The sequence below is a fragment of the Miscanthus floridulus genome, chromosome 8, assembly GCF_019320115.1.
Source record: "Miscanthus floridulus cultivar M001 chromosome 8, ASM1932011v1, whole genome shotgun sequence".
Classification (NCBI taxonomy): domain Eukaryota; kingdom Viridiplantae; phylum Streptophyta; class Magnoliopsida; order Poales; family Poaceae; genus Miscanthus; species Miscanthus floridulus.
Genome location: NC_089587.1, coordinates 24,222,499 through 24,245,685, shown reverse-complemented (window position 1 = coordinate 24,245,685; position 23,187 = coordinate 24,222,499). Strand labels below are relative to the sequence as shown.

General features: G+C 47.8%; 2 protein-coding genes and 1 pseudogene across 5 annotated transcripts; all 3 read left to right on the top strand.

Moving 5' to 3' along the window:
- The first annotated feature begins 2,118 nt into the window (after nucleotides 1-2,118).
- LOC136471371 (uncharacterized) lies at nucleotides 2,119-4,262 on the top strand. Its single transcript, XM_066469095.1, has 2 exons — nucleotides 2,119-2,921; nucleotides 3,908-4,262. Exon 1 carries the CDS (start codon nucleotides 2,225-2,227, stop codon nucleotides 2,918-2,920), a length of 696 nt encoding a protein of 231 aa, XP_066325192.1. The 5' UTR covers nucleotides 2,119-2,224; the 3' UTR covers nucleotide 2,921; nucleotides 3,908-4,262.
- A 6,420-nt stretch (nucleotides 4,263-10,682) lies between these two features.
- Nucleotides 10,683-17,349, top strand: LOC136475995 (RNA-binding protein involved in heterochromatin assembly dri1-like). Of its 4 annotated transcripts, XM_066473651.1 has the most exons (5): nucleotides 10,683-10,800; nucleotides 10,919-10,949; nucleotides 15,814-16,225; nucleotides 16,848-16,949; nucleotides 17,028-17,349. In XM_066473651.1, exons 3-5 carry the CDS (start codon nucleotides 15,819-15,821, stop codon nucleotides 17,032-17,034), a joined length of 516 nt encoding a protein of 171 aa, XP_066329748.1. In that variant the 5' UTR covers nucleotides 10,683-10,800; nucleotides 10,919-10,949; nucleotides 15,814-15,818; the 3' UTR covers nucleotides 17,035-17,349. The 4 variants fall into 4 exon arrangements, with proteins under 4 accessions (XP_066329748.1, XP_066329751.1, XP_066329750.1 ...); XM_066473654.1 differs by lacking the exon at nucleotides 10,683-10,800 and having other exon boundaries at nucleotides 10,807-10,949; nucleotides 16,848-16,918; XM_066473653.1 differs by lacking the exons at nucleotides 10,683-10,800; nucleotides 10,919-10,949 and adding an exon at nucleotides 12,660-15,676 and having other exon boundaries at nucleotides 15,800-16,225.
- Nucleotides 17,350-19,892: 2,543 nt separating this feature from the next.
- Nucleotides 19,893-23,187, top strand: part of LOC136471370 (uncharacterized) — a 46,000-nt pseudogene continuing 42,705 nt past the window's right edge.

The following is a 23,187-nucleotide window of genomic DNA, read 5'->3' as shown; positions in this document are numbered from 1 at the left end:
GATTATTTTCCTCTGTAGTGATCTCATTACTAAGGAAGCTCCCATCCTACTACACAATGACGATCATAGTCTCTTTGAAATGGAGGCGCCTCCCAACAACATGAACGCACTGGCCAGCCTCACAGAAGATGTTGTTCTGGAGATCCTCCGCTGCCTCCACGCCCGCTCCTTATTGTGTTGCAAATGTGTCTATTGCTACTAGAACTGCCTTATCTCCAACAACCGTAAGGTGCTGCCCTAGACTGTGGCTGGCTTCTTCTACGACGGTGAGAAAGGCGAGCAAAACTTCACTAGCGTCACCGGTGAACGCCCCGACTTGTCCTTCTTGCCCTTCTCCATTGACAAAGTAGATGTCTTAGATTGCTGCAATGGCCTCGTCCTATGCTTGTGCATTGAGGCTGCTCGATCCTGCTATGTCGTCTGTAATCCGGTAACCAAGAATTTATGGGTACTGCCGCCTAGCATCCATGCTGTTGGTCAGGCTCGATTGGGGTTTGATCCGACAGCCTCCTCACACTTCCATGCGATTGAATTTGTGGAGGAGAAGGACGTTGAGTGCCTAGGTGTGGAGATCTACTTATCTCAAACTGTAGCATGGATCTATCAAGAATCTGAATGGAGCCAGGACATTGATGATGTGATACGTTCAAGATCAGCATGTATGTTTCTTGATGGTTGTTTGCACATTGTAGGGTACTGTCTAATACTTGTGGATATGGAGGGAAATAAGACATGGAAGAAAATTTCTAGGCCTCGTGGTATTCTACCCTCCATCCATCAAGCTTAGGGTCACTTGTGTGTATGTACAGTTGGTGGTGCTTTTAGTCTGGATCTTTGAAGACTATGCTACTAATAAATGGACATTGAAACATACTGTCAGCACACTGAAGGTGTTTGGAAAGACTAATATTCAGTTTGGTTACGTGGATTATGATTCAGCCTACACAGAAATTACAGTTCACCTAGAATGTAATTTGATTTTTTTTGTTGGGGCGGAAAGAACAATCATCGCGTATGACATGGACCGAAAAAAAATTCATGTCATCCCTGCCAGCGTTGACCGTAGCTATGGTAGATGTAAAGTCCTGGCACGATTCATGAGCCGACCTTACTTTCTTCCTTATGTTCCCTTGTTCTTTTTTTTGGAGTCATTAGCGGAGTAGTGAATAAAGCTCCATTTGATGTATCTCTGTGCCACGACATATTCAAATGGTCCAATGTTGTTTGATTGTCTATGGCCATGTTAATTTCGTCTAGGATAGATGTTGTCATTATTGCAGCTAAACTAGTGTGCCATCTTAATTTGTTGTGTTTCTAAATTGGTTTATTTCTCTGGCGCGAACAGTACGTTATAAGCTAAGCCTATACTGCAAATTTGCTGTTTCGTTGCCTATTGTTGCCTTGTCGGTGATTGGATGGCCTTGTACATCGACGATGAGTTACCGAGAACACTAACCACGCCACCTTCTTCGTCCTGCACGTCTACTCTTTTGATCTCTTTTCTGCTGCCGTAAACTCTATGTTCCTCTTTTAACCTCTTTTCTGCTGCCGTAAACAATAAGGGCTAAGGAAGGCGACAAGATATTTATTTCTGGATGGCCAACGACTACCAGCACAAGCCTGGCTTGTCGAAAACAGCCGCGCTCCATGTTTTCCTAAGCAAGGTTAGGTTAAGGGGGTGTCAGTGCATTAGACATTAGCTCGACATGGCTATGAAGGCCCAGTTTAGATGCCAAATTTTTTGCAAAATACAACTGTAGTGTTTTTTATTGTTATTTGGTAATTATTGTTCAATCATAGTTTAATTAGGCTTAAAAGATTCGTCTCGTGGATTTTGTCTAAACTGTGTAATTAGTTTTATTTTTTATTTATATTTAATGCTTCATACATGCGTCCAAAGATTCGATGTGACGAAGAATCTTGAAAAATTTAGCAAAATGAAGTGGAACTGTTAAACAGGGCACGAGTCTTCGAAACGCTCTCTCCCAAAAAAAAAAAAAAAAAAAAAAAAAAAACCCTTCCAAACACTCTACAGTCAGGCATTCAGGCACACGCACGACGGTTCAACCGGCCGCTGCACGAAGGCAAGCAAAGGCTGAGCCGGAATCCGGATGAGTCCAGTACGACTACAGAGACCTGCCCGAGCCATGTCCGCACGACGAATCTCTGCAGTCTGCTAGTACTACTGCCTGACCCCGACGCGCAGTCCAACCCAAGGCGCACCATGTCCTCCCTAGCACTGGGCGCGGCCGGCACCTGGCCGGAGGTCGTCATCCAGTGCCTCCTCTTCCTCCTCGCCGCCGGCATGCTCGTCGCGCTCCACTCCCTCCCCCGCCGCGCCGCCCTCCGGCTGCGCCGCTCCGGCGCCGGCGGCGGCTCGTCCGCCCAGTCGCGCCGGCACTTCGCGCAGGGCGCCCAGCTCCTCGCCCGCGCGCGCGCCGCGGCCCCCAAGGCCCCCGGCCCGCTCGCCCGCGCGGCCGTCGCCGAGGCCGACCGCGCCATCGCCCTCGACCCCCGCGACGCCGCCCCGCTCATCCTCAAGGCCCTCGCCCTCGACCTCCAGGGCCACCGCCTCCCCGCGCTGCGCGCCCTCGACGCCGCCCTCGCGCCGCCGCTCGCCCGCTCGCTCGAGCCGCGCGAGCGAGGGGACGCGCTGGCCAAGCGCGCCGAGATCGCGCTCGCGCTCCACCGCCGCCGCCGCCTCGACCTGGCCGCTGCCGATCTCGCGGAGGCCGTCCGCCTGAGTCCCGAGAACGCCCGCGCCCATGCCCTTCTGGGCGAGTGCTACGAGAAGAAGGGGCTCGCCGCCGAAGCTCGGGAAGCCTTCAAGACCGCCGCATCCATCGACCCAAAGCTTGGCGCTGCGCTTGACGGGCTCCGTCGGTTAGACGGAGGCAACGAAGGAGACGAAAGTGACTGATGTAAGCAAACTTATAGCCTTAACAATTCCTGCTTTGAGCTGCTTCGTGCAAGATATTGCAGATCACATGTGGAACGAAGTAGTCCGTCATCATCTCACTCTTTAATTTTTTGATTTGGTCTGTGGAATGGAATCAATTTATCCATCACCTACCATCTCATTCCTAACAAGCTAACAAAGTCATTTCATTTCACAAAATTTGAGGAATGAACTCATGATGCATCAACCTATCTAGAATGGGTTGATTCCCTAAACCAAACACTCCATAAATATCTAATGATTTATGCCCTGGATGCTAAAAAACATGTTCTTTCTCTGCAAACTAGCAAGCGTGAGATAAAAATTAAAAAGGACTATCTCACCATAGTCAATTTTAACAGTGGATGTATATCGGTTATAAGGAACAACAACACTATTGCACAAGCATGATAACAGCAACATCACTTGCCTGCAGTACCAAGTTCTATGCATACTTGCCTTTGAACACTTGGATTATGGAAGGAGTCCTAGTTGCCTCTGTTCTTGTTGGTGCTAACTGCTTTTGTATATGGTAAATCCAACAAGGACTCCACAGTCCACACCCAGTGACTCTTGTCCCATGTAGTCGCAACAACACTTAATCAACAGTTGACAGCACTCTCAAAAGAACGATCAATGCTTGGTTTTGGATGGTGGGCACTGAAAGCGCTCCACACTGATACTTAAAGAACTCACAACGTTTTTTCACACTATCATGGGTAAGAGGGTCTGTCTACACGCTTCAGATTTAGAAGGCTCCCAGTCTAGCTCTCCTTCTGCAATCTAAAAAAAAATTTAAAAAGTATTCATATAATTCGATACCATGGGGAAGGCATGTTGTTCTCTTGCTGTGGTGAAATAAGTTTTTGTTGTTCACATCTGGTGAAAATAGTCTTTGTTATTTCTTTATAGGTTTGTAGCATGCTTGCTATGTTCAACCCAAAGCTATAACTACATTTTCCTTTTCAGGAACCTGCTGCTGGTGAGCATTTTACGTCTGTTGTATATTTGTGGTCGAATGCACATCAACCTTCAGGTTCAAATTGGTAAAGGTGGTGTGTTATGTGGTGTTGCTGTAATTGCTTACCTTAAAGATGCCACTAACCATGGTTCGCTGTTGTAGATTAACGCATTTTCAATCGAATGGTAGTATGACTCCATTGTTAGTTCTGTTGGTTATGATTCAGCTCAAGTATGCTCTATTTACATATTCCAGCAGTTTCTTTTCCTGAATAGTGACTCTATTATTGAATGAAACAGTCACATAGTTAAAGTACAAAAGTATATGCTCACATCACAGGATCTTCCTTCAATACACTATTTGACTGTTTCCATTCTCTTGAACTTAGTTGCTGGCAGTGTGACACTTTATAGAGATGATTTGTGATGACCAACAATATCTTTTGCACTATAGCTCTATCATTAGCCTGTGATCCCATCATTATATATCAAATTATCTTATGTGGAGGAACTTTAACTATCTCAATAATAATTTTTTAAAAAACAAATACAGTCAAAAGAGGTACAATGAAACGATATAACAATCAAAACGTACTGTGGGTACAAAATTAAACTTCTGGTAATAAGATAAGCCTTTCGTTAGGTGTCAGTGACCTGCCAACAAATGAATATATTGCCTATGTTATCAGTCACCCAATTGCATTATGTCCAGCTGAAACTTGTGACTGTTTTCATCTATGCAAGTGTTTATTTGATCAAGCTATGAGAAATGTTATCCATCCATCTATTCCTTCCTTCCTACTATAAAAAACAGGAGTGCAGAATAGCCCTGGTGAAATCTTATCTTCAATTTAGTTATCAGATTCTGTTAGCATTGACTGATAAACTTGGCCTGCATCAATGTTTTTAAGGCGTCGCTTTGGCGTCGCCTAATCGCCAAGGCGCTCCAGGCCAGACGATTTGGCAGACGACTCGCCTCAAATTCGTATGGCGTCCGCCTTAGGCCTGTGGCGTCCGGAAAACGTCGCTTTGGCGTCCGATTCTTCCCAGATCGAGCAAGGCGGGCGCCATACGGGATGCTCGCGGCGGGAAAACGCGGGAGCGCGGGAGAAAGGATGGGGGGAAAGAGCAGTCCCGCGCGCAGAGATTAGGCGCGCGTGGAGAGAGGAGCGCGGGAGAAATCAGAGAGCAGAGAGAGGAGCGCTCGCGGGGAAGACGGACCTACCTGCTCGCCCGCATGAACGCGTTCGCCTGCGCCGCCGGGAGAAGCTACTGCCGGCGAGCCTCCGCCTCAAGAATAGGCTCCTCCTCCCCCTCCCCTCTTCCCCATCCGCGCGAGGAGCAGCCGCCGGCGGGCTGCTGTTTCCCCGCCGCCTCCTCTGGTCCTCCATCGAGCAGGACACGAGCCGCTCCGCCTCCCCCTACCCTCTTCCCCATCCGCGCGACAGGCTGCTGTTTCCCTGCCTCCTCTGTTCCTCTTCCACTAGAGAGAGAGAGAGAGAGAGAGAGAGAGAGAGAGAGAGAGAGAGAGAGAGAGAGGTGGGCGGAGGCGGAGGGAACGGGAGGGAAGAGAGAGAGATGGGCGGAGGCGGAAGCTGCGGCGGCGGCGGCGGCGCAGTGCAGGAGAGACCGAGAGAGATGAAGACACGCTAGGGCTACTAGGGTGAGGGCCACATGGGCTGGGCTTCTTACTCCTCCTTTCTTTTTTTTTCCTTTCCTTTTTTCTTTATCATCTATATACTGCTCTGAGTTTGCTCAAAAAAATCTATATACTGCTCTGAGCTGCTATTTTAAAATTTCCTTTAGTTGGTAAGGCGTCGCCTCGCCTTACGCCTTACTCGCCTAAGCGTAAGGCGGTAGTCACTCGCCACGCCTCGCCTTACCGCCTTGAAAACATTGGCCTGCATAATAACATGATATTTTTGCCCCCTGCAATTATCGTTTTAGATATCTGTGTCCTCCTTTGGGAGCATGGGCGGACCTACAGTTGTGCCCGGGTATTCCCGGGCATGCCCAACATTTTTGGGAAAAAATTTAGTAGTTCTTAGAGGTATATACATGCACAATATAGTTAAGGTCTCAAAATTACGACTCTTCACTATTTTCTGCCTATAATTCGCATCTAACTGAAAAAGCAGCCCACAGGCCACACCTAACTGGACGGCCCAATGGCCCATCTGGCCTTCCCACTCCCTAATCTCCAATTCCCCACTCCCCAAACCCATCAGGAGGCTGCCGTAGGGGTAGGGCAGCCAGCAGCTTGGAACGTTCGAGTTCGACGGACGCGGAATCGCGCTGCGCCGCCGCTTGCGGCGCCGGCGCCCCCCCCTCCCCCCTACCGCCCCGCTCCCCCGACAGCTGCGGAGCCAGAGCTGCTCGCTCGGCACGACCCGAGCCGCAGGAGCCGGCGAGCCCGACTGCTCCGGTACCTCGATTTGATTTTTTGGTTCAGAGGTAATCAAAATCCAAATCCCTTTGGCCTTTGCTATGTTCAGAGGTAATCAAAATTCAAATGTCTTGGCTCTTGTGAACTTTTTATGTTGTTCATCCAAATATTTTCTTGTCATGGGCATACCCTACTCTAAAATCTTGGATCCGCCACTGTTTGGGAGGCCTCTAATCATGATCTGTACGGTTTTTTATATAAAAAGCAGATGTGCCCCAAAGGGCAACTGCACGGTTGCACCCCCAGCCGGGGTTCTTGGAATGTCTGAGAACAACAATGTTCACCGTGAAGACATGAAGTTGTGTACTAACTACTACATCAAAAAAAAAAATGTAATTCTAGATTTGAACCAAGTCAAACTTTGTTAAGTTTAACAAACTAATGATACCTATTTGATATCATAAATGTTAGCCATCTTTTGTATAAGTTTGGTCAAATTTAAATTGTTTGACTGTCGAAAGTGAGAATTGCATTATATTTTGGTCGAAGTGAGTACTACGCAAAGGGTGAATTTGTTGCGACATGGTTTGTGCAGTGCAACCACAGCTTCAACCCTATGTATCTTAACTTTTTTAATAAAAAAAAGTGTACAAGTTGCACAATGGAAACTGTATTTTTGCAGGCAGTTCACTGATAACATGTGGATCATTTGTTTTCTCTTCGACTTCATAGTATACTTGGCCATGCAGTACGAGGCACGACGGCACGACACGAAGCACGGAAAAAAAGCCCGACACGAACCCGCCACGGCCCGATGAAACTCGGGCCCGGGCTGGCCCGGCCCGCTGCTCAGGCCGTGCTTGGGCTGACCCCCAAGCCCGTGGGCCAGCACGGCCCGGCACGAGAAATGGAGGGAGGCCCGACAGCGGCCCGGCCAGCCGGCCTGCTAAGAGCACCAGGCCACCAGCCGGCCCGCGCGGCGCAGCCCCCTCCCCAGTCCCCACGCGGACGCGGCCACGCCCGAAGGCCGAACCCTATCCTCGCGACCTCGCCCCAGTCGCCTCCCCACACGGCTGCCTCCTCCTCGCCTCCCCACCTCCTCTCTCCCTCCCTCGGTGGCCCTCCCTCTCCCTCCAACCACGCCGGCGACCCTCCTCGCTCCCACCATGGCGGCGCCCCTCCTCCCTCTCCCTCCAACCACGGCGGCGTGGCTCGACCACGGCAGCGAGCGCGGCCCCGTCTCCCTCCAACCACGGCGGCGGTGCAGCCAGGAGCAGGCGGCGCATCCACCGAGCTCGCAGCCCCGACGAGATCCGGATCCGGTGGCTTCGCGAGATCCGGTGCGAGGCGGAGGACGACGAGATCCACGCGCGAGGAGGCGTGTGGCGGTCCCCGGCGGCAGATCCAGGGTGGTGGCGTCCCAGGCGGCGGATCGAGGGCGGGCGCGCTCGCCGGTGGCGGATCTAGGGTTCAAGGCTTCAAGCACGCACAACCGTCTTCCTCCCGCGCGCGGCGTCCCCGCGCGGCCCCACCTCCAGGGCGAGCGCGCCGCCGGCGGCGGCTGCCTGCCGCGGCGCCCTGCCTCCTGCTCTCCCCTTCCCTTCTCTTTGGGCCTCGGGCCAGCCTGGCACGCTTGGCAGGCCGTGCCTTCTCGTGCCGGCCCGGCCCGAAAAACGGCCCAGCAGGCCGTGCCTGGGCCCTTGGTCAGGCACGATGCCCGGCTGGGCACGGCCCGGGAGGCCCGCGTGCCGTGCCGGCCCGACATCCTCCGGGCCGTGCCTGGCACGGGCCCGGGCCATGCCGTGCCGGGCCGGCCCGATGGCCAAGTATACTTCATAGTCTGCGGTATGTGTTATTTGCACTTTCTGGCGTCCCTGTACTAATGGAGAAAATTCTTTATTTGTCATTACAAGTTCAAGCGGTTCCTTATTTGTCACTAAGAAACTTTTTCTCCTTATTTGCCACTGAAAAACCTCTCCTTCCTTATTTGCCACCGACTCAAACCTTCATCCTTACATGCCATTTCTCATGTGTTGTTGTGTTGCTCTATATTTTCCTTCTTATCATGATTGATAGTTTCTATGGAGATATTGTCAGATATAAAAGGTAGAATCTCGTCTACAAGACATTTTTACCAAAGAAAAATACATTAATGAATTAATCTGTAAATATAAAGTTTATATTTTATAAAGTAGTACTACTTCATTGAGGTTTGTTTCTGACAACACATTGAGGTTTAAGAGACTACTGAAGTTTGTAAGATGGGTTGGTAAGGGCAATATAGTCATTATGAAAAAGTCTGGCATTCCCCAACAGAAGTTACCAGCCTGTTCGGTTGGCTGGTTCGTATCGTTGCTGGTTCGTGAAGAAGTACTGCTGGCTGGTTTGTGTGAGAGAAAAATACTGTTCCGGCTGAAAATTTACGATCATTTACGACAAGTCACAGCTAAACGAACAAGCTGCAATGGAATAGACATTGCAAGGGATTGAAAGTTTGAGTCAATGGCAAATAAGTAATGAGAAGTTCTTTAATTGCAAATAGAAAACCACTTTAACATTGAATGGGAAATAACAATTTTTCTTGTACTCACGCTGCTCATCGGAATGGTACTCCCATTTCTGGCAGAATCGTGCTTCCACTCCATTTTCCATTGGGTACTCTTTTCCATTTGGGCGCAGAAACAACCGGAAGTTTGGGCTTCGAAATAGATTTCTCAAATCTTTCTGCTAGCCAGTACGATTCTGATTTTTGAAAGGAGGGTGAAATTAATTGTTTCTACGTGTAGAAAATCATAAATATATATAGGTTTCAAGAGATAAATTGTTTTCTACTAGCTAAAGAACAATTCAAAGGCAGCCAATTTTTAAATATTTTCACTTGAGAGGAGATCGGAAAGCAAGAATCATAACAAGGAGGAACTATCCCGTGTGATTCTAGTCTAGTGTAAAAAAAGTAAAATCACTCCATATTTGACCGTTTGATAGTGTTTAGTGATTTCGAAGAAAATCGAAACCAGATTCTTCACATAATAAAAAGGCACTCATTTAAGATCATAGCATTGAAACATGAGTTTATTAGAGTCATAAAGTTTTTTTCATAAACCTCAAGGCTATATGCCTTTTCGCTTGGCCGATAAGCCATGGCTGAAAGTACTGTTGGCTGATTTGTTGTGAGAGAAAAATATTGTTAGTTGACTGAAAAAGTATGGCTTATAAGCCAAACGAACAGGGCGATACACGGAAGGTTTTGCAAATCAAGGCGCCTAATAACTTTTTTAATATATGGTGTCAAAGTGTCAATCCACTAATAATGAATGTAAATGGTACGAATATTTTTTTTTGACCGTATTCAAATCCGAATTCGTTTATAGGAGTTCAAATCTATCCGTATCTGAGTCTGGATATTCAAGATCCGATATCGTATCCATATTCGATTACTTAAATAGCACATTTATGATATTGATATACATTCATGTCATATCCGACATATAGTTAATACTATTCATATTCAAATCTGAGTCTAAAAATAAATTGAAAATAAATATAATAATATCAGCGACATCTACCAGTATTGCATCCGTCTGTGCCCCTAACTACTGGACTCGGACTGATGGGTAGTAGAATAGAGTTTCATGAAATCATGTTTACTTAAAACTTGAGGCTAGCGTTACGTGTTCACAAATCCGTTGCTTTCGCTGGAACTTATCAGCCCGTCTTTTTAGCCATGGTATATTTTTTTTTCTCTCATAATAAATCAGCCAACAATACTTTACGACCTGACTTTTCAGCGAAGCAAGGCCAAATAAGGGGGTGTTTGGTTGCCCCTCTAAATTTTAGTTGCTGTCTCATCGGATGTTGGGCATAGAGTATTAAATATAGACTAATTACGAAACTGATTACATAGTATGCGACTAATTTGCGAGACGATTCTTTTGAGCCTAATTAGTCCATGATTTGACAATGTTTTGCTACAGTAAACATATGTTAATGACAGATTAATTAGGCTTAAAGAATTCGTCTCGTGGATTTCTGATAGATTATGTAATTTGTTTTTTTATTAATATCCGAACAGTCCACGTAATATCCTCCAAACACACCTTCCAAATTTTAATAGCCAGATCAAACACCCTCTTAGTCCATTTTTCTTCCACAGCGACTCAAACCTAGTGTCCTCCAGGCATGGACGGCTGATATTATCATCCAAACGCTCCTGCCCAAGCACGTGCACGGTGCACCCCTTTCCGTGTGGGCCTAACAAATCGGCGGCCCACATGTCAGTGAGTCACAGATCACATCACCGGCTGGACACTTGGCTGCCACGAAAGCCACGGCACGGCGCACGGTTTCCCGCGGCCACCGACGCGTGGGACCGGTGGACGCTTGTCCTTTGACCCGCCTCGACGTCGGTGCCTCGCGTCCCTCCCTCTCCCACCGATCAGGCGAACAAATACGCACGCGCACGCAAAAAAAAAAAAACTTTTGTTTTGTTCTTGCGGCGACGAGGGCGCGAGGCGAGGTAGGTTTTCGTATCCCTCTCCTCAATCCCCTCACGTTTCGTTTGGTTTGTGTTCTTCCGGCGTCGATCCTGACGAAATCGCTTCCTCTCTCTCTCCCCACGCGCCGCCGTCTGCCAGTCGCGAGGAGCCGAGGAGGATCGGGGGTCAGGTACACACGTCCGTCTCCTTCCCTTGTTCGTATCATCGTCGTGGTTGGGTCCGTTGGATTTGTTGCTTTTGACGGCATCACGCGATCGGTTGTTTTTGCTTGATTTTTTTGTTATTTTTTTCCCATTAGGGTTGGATCGATCTGTAGGGATTTGGATGCAAAACGTTGCGAATTCCGGCCCGTTGGTTTGGCTGCAATCTCTCTCGTGCTCTCGCTCTCCCGTTGGTATCCTCGTTTGCGCGCGGTAAAGGTTTTTGGGACCGGGCACCGGGGTTGAGGGCGCGTGTCCTTGAGATTCGTGCGGCCGCTGATTAGTCGACAGCTATGGCTATGGCATCTGATACGAGGAGAGAATCGGCGGCTTTTGCTGCCGTGAGCCGTGGGGGCAGGGTGGTGCTTGGTTCGCTGCTTTGATGCAATCTTTGTCGCCACTCGGAGTATGGGTGATTTCTCCGTTTGGGTGTAAATCTGAAGCCGTTTGTCTTCCTGGAAATGGGTCATTGTTTCAGTGACAGTTGTGTGAGCGTGATGGCCTGCCTGTTTATGGTGTTATCTGAAAGTATGCTATAGGTCTGTATTTGACTGTTTGATCTTACTATTTTCTATTTGCTGCTGCCATGTTTGGCCCCTCGGATGAAATCCTACGCTAGATGGGACCATTATTATGGTCCCATTGCATCAGTCATTCAGTTGAGTTGTGCTATCATGCTGCGCACCGTTCTGTTCTTATCTATCCATTGAAAACTTCATACAGCATTTGCTTTGATGTCCCTGATGGGCCACTGTGGAATAGAGATCTTTATGTGCACCTCTATGATACCCCATCACTGAATCTGCATCGAGACTACACAAGAAAGCTGGTCAGCTAAACTGGCTGACTGACTGACTTTATCCTCGTCGAGGACCGATTACGTCATGAAGAAACTACAGGATTGCAAGTGTGCTGCATGATGCATGAACACACCATACATGCCATGGAATCTATTGCACTCGATGGCTTGTGCATACAATCTGTAACAATATAATTAAAGTTCATGCACCATTAGGCAGTGCCCCCGTTGTGGCCCACTCGTGTGCCGCCTCGTTGCTTTGTGGTTCAAGCAGGCAGGCAGCTCAAAAGGGAATGAAACAACCAATATATGTTAATTGTTTGGATTCATGTCAGTGAGGGAGTACAAACCAGAAAGAGGGTGCTCCGCAAAATTGTACCATGGTCTTTGGAATCCTAGATACAAAGATGTAGCATGCAAGTGCACCTAATGATTCATTTTCTAGGAAGGAGAGCGTACTTAAACCAATCCTTGCAAAAAGTGGGGTTTAAGTTCAGAAATTTCATGCCTTGGGACATCAGTGGATTATTTGTGAAGGTTTGACTAGTATGCTGGCTCCAATCTAGGTAGTGGCTGGATGCAAATCATGGGGCACGGGCTGATGTTGTGCAAAGACGATACATATTTCTATGTACACATATACTTGGATATCTAGTAAGAAATAAACTAACAGTTGGAAGATATATGTGCTATTATCATAAACATACCAAATTACTTTTGTTTATCTAGGTGTTGGAATACAATTTTGTGAAGGATCATTTGCCATCAACTTCTGCTTCAGTATATCTATAAAATTAGATCCAATCCTACTACAAATACAGATTAATCTTCAGTTTCAACTTGATAGTTTATCAGTTCATGCCCAAACCTTTCCATTGAAATCTGCATATTTTGAAGGTCTTGTTGATCCCACCAGTCAAAAAGCACTTGGTAGAACATAGGGTTGTTGCTGAAGATTATTTGTGCTCTGTTACAAGTCTTAATTCTAATCTGAGTACGCTTGTTACCATAAAAGCTAAAGGCTCGAGCTGTTTCTTCTTGGTTGTGTAAAAGCAGAGAATCAAAGCATGTTAGGGACTATCAAGTGATCACTTCCTTTGGGGTTTGGTCATGGTCATGCATGGAAGCACTTCCCTAGGAGAGAATCCAAACTAGCTTTTGGCCCCTCAGTTTTTTACACGACTCCATGATTTGTATCTGCTTCTCCTTTCACTTCACCCAAGAGAATGGAATGGAAGAGAAGGCATATCATCCTATGGTTTTGAAACCTATATATTCTTTGGTAGCATCTACTACCATGACTGCTAGTACTTGTAACTAGCACAATAACATAAAAGAAATGAAATAGATGGAGTAGATAAAAAGCAAAAGCAAATCCACTAATGTAAAGCCTCGAGGATGAGAATGATAAAGGGCAAGGGAAACAACACAGGAGATGTAAAACACAACTGAAAATTAAAGGGTTGTTCAAAGAGTTCTAAAGACAGTGGTCAACGCCACCCTTGAGGGCTACTACCCTCTTGGTTTTGCCCTGTCTTTATTGGTATTCAGGCATTCTCACCAGTTATGCATCAGCTCCTCCCTTTGCTTTCTGCCCAGGAATCATTTTTCATCTCGTTTTGTGCATGGGGTGTTTCATTATGAGACAATGGCATCTTTATCTGCATTCGAAAATTCCCTCTCTTATAACGAAAAAGATAAAGCCTAGTTCTCAACGCTTACAGCTCATCAATCCAATTGGCTAGCTATGTCTTGATTTGTAGTTTTTCCTTTTCTTTCTCTTCTGTCACTTTCACCCATTTAATTTTGTATCATATAACCATGTGACCATCTGCCAGTATGCTTTTGCATTTAGATTAGACAACGATGCACACCTATGTTGTGGACATGAGTAGAGACTGCTATTTTTAGTATACGTGGACAGTGTGTCTATCAGTAGCCCCCTGTTGATCAAAGTGAGGAAAAACCCTCGGGGCCGAAGTGGTATATCAATTCACGAGTGATTCTGAGTTTTGCCAAAAATAAAATAGCGCAGGTTATTTGCTAAGCAGAAGTGGGGTAAAATGTATTTGCTTCTCAACCATATCATATTTGTTTAAAGACATTTGTTTTTATTTGCATGAACTGCATTATCGATTTTATTTAATCTTATCCAGGGGGCAGGAGTGGGGACCTTCTCTTAATTTTTCCTTTTTTGGCAAAGAAAAGGTTTCTCATTTGTTAGATTAACTTAGTTGTGAAGATAGTATGTTCTTTCTCTAGTGCTAATTTTGCTTTTTCACCTGCACATCCTGTTGTCATGTACTCCCTCTCTTCCAAACTATAAGACCTTTTGGCTATTCTAGATACATTTATTTTACTATCTCCTAAAAAAAACATTGCTTTTTACTATGTATCTAGATATAGTCTATATCTAAGTGCATAGCAAATGCTATGTATCTAGAAATGACAAAACGTCTTATAACTTAGAATGGAGGGAACAGATGTTCACGCTGTTGGTAAGCTATTGAACACTTTATGCCCCTTTCTCTCCTTGCATTTAGAATATTCACTTGTGCTGCAGTGTCCCCATATTCATACTTGTTCCTTCTTATCCAGAAAATTAGCTATTCCATTTCTGATCCATTCATTGAAGTTTGGTTGATACCTACTTTTCTCATTTTCTTAGAAATATTTCTCTAACAATTAATTATGGGACTTATTTTTCATATTAGTAATAGTATATGGTTCAGAAAATTAATTATCACCATTTAATTAAGCTATATGTAAGGGACCTCTAAATCCATGGAAAAAGGTGTTCCGAGACTTCGAGTTGAAAAAGGCTTGCTTACTTCAAGTTACGCTGAGTAAATGATATGGATGGGCCATGATATTGTTGTAGATTGCTCGACAGAAATGGTTATAGCACTGAGTTGATGTGATGGTTGATTGGAATGGATTCCGTGGTCTTTTCTCAATAATTGATAGTAAAGGAAGGCGAAGTTAGCGTCGAATATCAGGAACAGGAATAGCATTTCTCTTAGTTGCAGGAATCAAAGGTTATATATTGATAAATAAGCATAGGTTCAGAATGATAGGCTCCATTCTCAACACCTCCAACACTTGCTTATTTCCATCGGAATCTAATAAGTGCTAATTTTAGGTTTTGCTTTTCTTTCCATATATTTTGTATGATTCTTGATTAGGTTACGACGCAGCGCAGCCTCCACAATTGCTCGACCTAGTGCGATAAGTTGTATTGTTGGTATAGACGTGTTTGTGGTTTTGGAACGAGGTAACTAAATGGGTGATGTATTATACCTTCAAAAATAGGAAGACAGAGACAGAGAATCTGTCATTCAACAGTTAACTATATAAGTGTGCCATGAAAAGAGAATATTTTACCAATCACTAACATTTACTCTATTTTGGATGCTATACCAACCACCTCCTCAAATTCCATATTAGTGTTGCAGCCTTATATATTTTGGATGTGTTTTTGCTAAAACATATTCTGAGCACACCTACAACAGCTAGTGCATGCCATATTTCCTAAGCACAAGAATACGAAGAAGTGCACATCCCTCCATCCCATGTCTCAAAAGATGTTGCCAAGGCAGGCTAAGATGCAGGGCAAAGGAGGCATTCAAACTCCCCATAATTCTTTTCCCTTTAATGGCTTTCTCTTCTTTTCTTTTCTTTAACTCCCCTCTTCTTTCTAGTTTTACGTGATTCCCTTGTTCTTCGCGGGCCAAAGTGCACTAAGAATCAAAGGCACAAAGATAGCTCACCCTCGGTTTCAGCATCCCCTCCATACTTCACTATAAATACCCCTGCACATAGGCACCTTGCTGCATCACCATTTCACTTCATAGCACTTCCTAGGACCCAGCAACACAACAGCCGAGCTTTGTTTAGGTAATTTAGCTTTGTGTTAGCGTGTAACTTCATATATATATCTTCTTGGATTATGTTTTTGTTCTAGCTCTTTGATTGTATCTCCCTTAATCTGGGTGCCCATTTTTTGCATGGTTTTGATAGTGTAACTACTGCAGGCAAGATGAACAGGAAGCCGGGAGACTGGGACTGCAGGGCGTGCCAGCACCTCAACTTCAGCCGTCGGGACATATGCCAGCGCTGCAGTGAACCACGTGGGGTCGCTGATCGTGGCAGTGGTGGTGGAGGTGACTATGCCAACTTCGGTGGCCGTGGTGGTTCCTCCTTCGCTGGCTTTGGTGCTGGCTCTGATGTCCGCCCTGGTGACTGGTACTGCTCCTGCGGTGCACACAACTTCGCCAGCCGCTCCAACTGCTTCAAGTGCTCTGCCTACAAGGAGGAGGCTGCTGTAAACAGTGGTGCTGGCGGCTTTGATAGTGACATGTCACGCTCACGGGGCTACGGCTTCAGCAGCGGTGCTGCCCGTACGAACCGCCCCGGTTGGAAGTCTGGAGACTGGATCTGCACCAGGTGCGTGTTACTTAACGTTATCCTTCTACCTTTGTTGAAAGATAAAGTTTGCTCTGTTCTATCTTATTTTCAGTTATGTGTATCTACAAACTTAGTAACTATTTCATGGACGGGCAAAGTATATCATTCTTTCCATGAATCCATGTGCTTGTTTTCTTATCGACTATGGATATACACACGGTCTGATGGTAGTTGTGACCTTGTGTATGCTTATATCTTATTGTTATGCTATGCTTCCGTGTTTTCTGGCTTTATTTTAGAAAAAAAAAGGATTGTTTTATCAGCAACATGCTGGAGTAAGAGACAACAGAATCATCTTATCTATGCTTTCTGTCTGCATGGATGATAGCAATAAACTGCTTTTATATCTTCTCCAAGGAGTTGCTGATGTGTAGCTGATGTGTTGTATTAGTGGATGAGTATTGAGTAGGTACGTGTTTCGTACTAGTGGGTTTTGTGCGACATGTGAGGATTGGTTGTCCTTATCACCATATTTCAACGTCATAGCACTCTGCCAGCATGTATTTTCCATGTTTCAGTTAGTTATATGATTTGAGATTCTCATGTCCTGTGAATTCTGCTTTCTGCTAACCCTTGTGCGTGCCTGTCTGAATGTTTACAGGTCTGGATGCAACGAGCACAACTTTGCTAGCAGGATGGAATGTTTCAGGTGCAACGCACCACGGGACTCCGGTAGCGCTGCCATGACCTACGAAAATTACTTGTAAATTATCAAATCTTCCCTCCTTTTTCTGGCTGCTATCCATGATTCTGACCGAATGTGGGGTTGTTCCGTTTGCAGGCACTGAGGCGTAGGAGCCAAGTTTGCAGCGTCGACGAAGGAGAAGCAGCAAGAAGAGAGGAGTCCTCACATCGTCATAAGAGAGTAGTAGATTTGCAAAAGACATCCTTGATGCTCTATTACTAGTTTTGTTCCACCCCTACCGTTTCTTTTAGATTTGGTTCGTTCTCATCCCCATTTGGGACAGTACCCCGGACCTATGTTTGCTGTTTTATTATTTCCGTTCGTTCATCTCTGCATGTTTGCGCTTGGATCGAGTCCTGTGATGTAACCCCAAAACGCTTGCTTCACAAGTATTAGCTAGTACTGTTGCTTCTTAATATCTCGGGGCGTTCATCTTGTTCATGTGTATGAGTATGGTCCTTGGTGTGTGAATCGCTGGCACCTTCATCTTCATCTGTTGGAAGCATGGCCTTGTCCTGGAAGCGTTGTCAAGCGTTTTATTCATTCTATAGGAGTGCCATGCTGAGAAGCGTTGTCAGGTACGAAACACCAATTACAGCAGATGAAGAATCATATCCAAGATGGCCTCAACCTCTGTAGTTGTGATAACGTTTTGGTTCCGAGTAAACACAGTAGCTGTGCTTGACCCGTGGTAGGTAGCTAGCGATGCACGTGCAACGCAATGTGCCGTCGCGCGGCGAACCAACACCTCAGGTGCTCCGTCTCGTGTGGTCACATGCATGCGGTGCTTTTCCTCGCAGAGAAGCGCGCGCCAGCACGTGCACACAACACACAACCTGGAGACCGCCGCATCGGTAAAACCAGCGGCAGCTCGTCGGTCTCTCTGTTGCATGCTCACGAGCGTGTGCATTGTTGCATTGGATGCTCTTTGAAGAAGTCTTTTCTGAGGCCATGCGCCCATGCCTTGTCTTTAGCTCTTTGCAGTTAAAGGCAGGTGGCTCCATGGCTCCATGAGCTTCCCCTGCACGACGCATCATTCACACGCATGTGCCGCCCACCCCGCCCAAGCCCAAGTGATTTGCTGCTGATGGCCGATAAGGCGCGGTGCGGTGCGCGCATCCTGAGCCTGAGCGGTTGAGAGAAAAGATCCCATCCCAGTCAAAAGCGGCATCCAGACCCAGGTCGGCACCAGCAGAACAAAGCGCGGCGGCCACGTCGCCGCCGCGGCGGGGCATTGGCAGGCCGCGGGCTCTCGGCCTGAGGGAGGGAGATTCCTTCTTCGATCGCCTCGACTCCTTTGAGCCCTTTATACATGCATGCACTTTGCACTGCCACTGCCCGCCTCCGCTTTGGCTAGTAGTATAGCTTTGCCCGGCCGCGCGTCGGCTTCTTTTCCCCCCTCTGCCTGGCCGCCTTTTCTCGTGGGGCGACTGGCGAGAACCCTGGGGGGCTGGGGCTGGGGCATGCAGCGGCAGCGCATCCAGACCTGACCAAAGCGCGGCCGCGGCCCGCAGGTGACTAAAGGCGGGAGCACTGGCGTTGTATTGTGCCTCGCTGCCTTTGGAGGGAGAGGGAGAGCCCGAGCCGAGAGGGAGGGAGGCTGGGTGGGCGTGCCCGGCCGGTGCGGTGTTGTCTCTTTTGCGGTGTCTCTTCTGCGGTTCCCTCACCCACGAGCACAGTGCACGGATTTTCAAGATGATGGGAGGGACCGCGCCGAAGAGGATAGGACGGGGGTCGCGGAGGCTTTTCGTCTTTCGGGTGACGACCACAGGCAGAGGCAGGCACCAGGGGCCGGGGCTTTGCCTTGCCGGTACCCCGCGCGCGCGTTTACCGGCCGAATCCATGAGGACCGTGTCAGTTGTCACCGTGAGCTCGTCAGTCCGTCACCAAGAGTAACTTTTCGAAAGAAAAGAAGAAGAAGAAGAAATAGACAACCACAGAATCACTAAACCCTTGCTAGGATCCATGTTTCTTACGGATGGCATTATGATGGAGATCTAATTGTTGATTATTTTGCCGCCTTGAATCATACCATTGTTGTTGTGAAATGCAAGCTCCGGCGACTGTCGTGCCACATATATAACGGATGATTATGACACCGATATGTTGTGACCCTGAACATCTCCAGTCGTCAGGCTCTGGAGAAGGAGCTTCTTCTAGCATACGTGTCCAAAGTCCAAACCAAGAATCTCATGGCTCAGGTCTCATCACCTCGTTGCCTATATATTGCGCAAGCTGCGCGCAAAGAGTTGTACACTCAAGGCTTGTAAGTCTTGCGAGATCATCTGCCGTCGGAGCTATACGAGAGACGAGAGGCCCTCGGCATTTTGGCCGAAACTGTCATAGTGGAGACGGTGGGGAGCGGCCTCGGAGAGGCTTGGTATACCGGTGGGGAAGAAGGTCCATGAACTGTCCATGGAGTTACCCGTCCGGGAGATTAATCCTTGTGATGGTATGCTTGCGAGAGAATTAATCTAACGATGGTTAGTGGAAAGAGTGAGCCTTTTGATACCTCACTAAAGATATCCAGGTTAGTTAATAGGATTGAAACTAAGCGTGCGTTTTTTTTCCTGGCGTCAAAGATAACAACACTTAAAAAACCAAGTGCAAATCTTTGTGCATGTACGTGAATGTCAAATCTCCTTGCTCTTGTGGACAAAAGTTCTTGAGGTGGAGCAATAGCTTTACAGGAGGAGCAAAAGTTTATACAAATGGAACCAATCATGTAAACTCGCGGAATAAAGGTTTGTACACCTGGCTTGATTGATAAGCATTGTTCAACCGGAACTATTATCTGTAGACCAAAATTTCTGCAGTGGAACATAAAATAAGCGAAATTTCTAAATAAGCACATAAACTCACGGAACATATCCCTATTCAGGTGGAACAAAACAATATCTACGACCACTTGTGCAGGTTGTTTAATTTGTTTTTTTTAGGGGGTTGCCCAGTTATTACCGTATGATTTTGGGCTCGTGTGCTGTTACCTGAAGAAGAATGCCAGTCAAACAGAAGCAGGCCTAGCGGCCCCCGCGTGGGTCAACCGGCCTCTTTAGTGGGCCGTAAAAGAACCCTTCCGTAACGCCGGCCTAGTACGCGTGGAGCCCGTCGTGGCGTCCGTCCGTAGCCAGTGGATGTGTTGGATTTTTCGTCGCTGGCTGCAGGCGACTAGGCGAGTAGGCGGCTATCAATCAGTCAGCCGGGTGGAGACGGCACACCGGACGCCTCCTTTGTCACTCATCGTCGTGTTGACTGTCTCGCCAAACGGGGTCGTGCAGGGCACTGGGCATGGCGAGCCCCAGCCTCCTTCGCTGAAGCTTCCCCGATTCGCCACGACGCCACACAGGTGATGCATTCCGGCCCCGCCATGGGCAACTGCCTTTGCGAATTCTCTTGTCGCTCTTGGGTCCCTTCACAGTCACAGGTACCCGTACCGCCAACTCTCTGACTCTGACGGTCAATCGATCCCCTCAGGCCGGCCGAGGAGGTCTCGGTTGGTAGCTGCGGGTGGAGTGCTAGCGGTACTGATGCGAGCGGGGATTGGCATTCAGATTGGTGCTTGTGGGGGTGAGCGATCGGCTGCTTGCTTGCTCGTCTCTGAATTGATGGATCGAGAAATTGCGCTGCCCGTGTTTGCGGCGGTGGCCATGAGGATGCACGCGATGTGTTTGTGGAATTGCTGCAGCCTGCGCTGAGTCTTCCTGCAAGGGAGCGCTGCTTTTGCGGCCGTGATCTGAAGCGGGTTCTCGAAGCATGGACGTGGTGCAGGTGCTCGCCTCGGCGACCCAGCTGGTCTCGGCGATGGTGTCCGCGGTCGGGGCACTGGAGCAGGCGGCGTCGGACCTCGCGGAGGCTCCGAGGTGGCTGCAGGTGCTGGAGAACTTCGTGTCCGACCTCGACGCGCTGACGGAGCAGGCGAGGCAGCGGCACGCGCACAAGCTGCACGGCCCGCAGCTGGACCGCCAGTTCCAGAGCCTGGGCAGGCTCATGGACCAGCTGCGCGGGAACGTCGCCAAGGCCAGGAAGGTCCTGAGCGGCAACGGGAAGGGCAAAGGGAAGGGGTTCGCCAGGCTGGTGCGGAGCTCCGTGGCGGGCGACCCGCTCATGCGGTACGTCAGGCTGATCAGGGACGACCTCAACCAGTGGCTGGAGCTGCAGGAGCTGACCCAGAGCGTCGGCAAGGTCATAGCGTCGACCGCCAGGAGCACGCCGGCGTTGGTGAGGGTTAAGTCGGAGCATGGGTACCCGGTGTCGAAGAAGTGCAGCTATGCCAGGGAGCTGTTGGAGAGGGATGGGGCTCATCGAGTCGTCCTCATCGTCGATCTCTCTGGTATTGGGAAGTCATGCCTTGCGCGACAAATTGCTTCTGATCCGCCTTTTAGTTTTTGTGGATGGTGCGATTGAGATTGGTTTTGGGCGGTGGTGCAGCAGGGCAGCATGTAATGGGAGCAGAAGCGAATACCATAAGCGCCTTGCTAGGAAGATCTGCACGTTCCTTGTGCAGATCGGCTCCATGACTGTCAAGGAGGAGGTTGGAAAAGATCTTAACGATGTCTGTTGCTTGCTCCAGACAGCATTGGTCGGAAGGAGCATGCTGATCCTACTTGATGATGTTTGGGAGCAAGACATTGTTGACCGCTTCACAAGACTATGATAATGATTGCCGGTATCTCGTGACAACAAGGGATGAAGCTATCTACGAGATAGCAGAAGCTGAAAAGGTAGAAATATCCAAAGATGACATCAAGGAGATCAGCAGGGAGATTCTTCTCTATCACAGCCTTCTCAGTGTTGGAGAGCTTCCGGTATGCATTACTCTTAGCCTTGATGGCCCTTCGTTAGTTTCAGCTGCGTATCACATCTCTTAGCTTTCTTTGCTGATACTAATTTGCGTATGTTCATCTGCTGCTTTAATGAAGGCATCCCTGCTGCGAAAATCTCGACTTGTACATATGTTTGTATTTCAAGATTAATCTTATCCTGTTAACAACATGTTTTCTTAAGTAACATAATGTTTAGCTTCACGAATATGCTCAGTATTTTTTACATAGATATATGTTTTCATTTAGTAGTTATGCTAATACTTGCAAAGTAAGACATGTTAGAAAAAAGATATGTCACAAAAGTTAGAATCACGACAAATTCCAAACACCATGACTTTTGGATGTTTAACTTCTGTATACTTCACAGCCTGCTGCAGAAGTCTTGCTGGATCGTTGTGGTCACCATCCCCTTACAGTTGCTGTCATGGGCAAGGCTCTCAAGAAGGAGACCAGAGTGGAAAAATGGGAGAAAGCCATATCCAACCTCTCAACATATGCCACTTGTGCACCTGGCCCAGTTTCATACGTCAATGAGAAAGATGCGGAGACTACGTTGACCATATTTGGATCTTTTGAGTTCAGCTTAGAAGCAATGCCAGAAAATTCAAGAAGTTTTTTCATGGCTCTTGCAGCTATCTCTTGGGAAGTACCTGTTCTAGAGGCTTGTCTGGAATCCATTTGGTCAGCGCTTGAGCAGCGGCCTGTTCTCTCTCGTGGTTTCAAAATTAGTAGAAGGATCACTCATTATCAAACTGGAGGACCAACCGTTATATCATATGCATGACATGGTTTCACTTTGTTAGATTGATCTCTACCAGTTGGCCCAACAGTCAATTGGGCTCTTGATCCGCGTCCTGATCGGGGGCGCCCAGCCGTTCTCCTCGCTGATGGGCCCCCGTCACGCAGCGCTATAAAGAGGAAGGTGGGGGTCGGGGCGCGAGGGACGAGGTTCATCGCAGCCGCCAACGCCCCACCGAGGTTCCTAACCCTAGTCCGATCTAGAGGACGCGTTGTGAGCGACGAGAAGCTCCACCGTCTTCACCGCCGCCACTGGACTGCGCCTGCACTGCTGCCACCTTCGACACCCTAGCGGGCGCGTTAAGCTACATCTACGCCTCCACGTCGTTGCTACCTCGTCGCGGCGCAATGGCCGCGACACTGCGCTGGATGAGGTACATCAGCAAGTTCTTTGTCCAGTTAAGTTTTATCCTCTTAGATCTACGCCTAGATGATCCTATCAGCGCTATCAATGGTATCAGAGCCGAAGTTTCTTCTAGTGTGTAGATCTAGTTTAGGGTAGACCAGAACGAGAAAGGAAAGGAAGGGGTTTTCCTACCAGGGAACCGCCCACAACGTCACCACCGCTGGTTGTCGCCTAGACGCCGCGCGGGAAGTCACCCCGAGCCGCCGTGAGCACGAGGAGAAACTGTCTA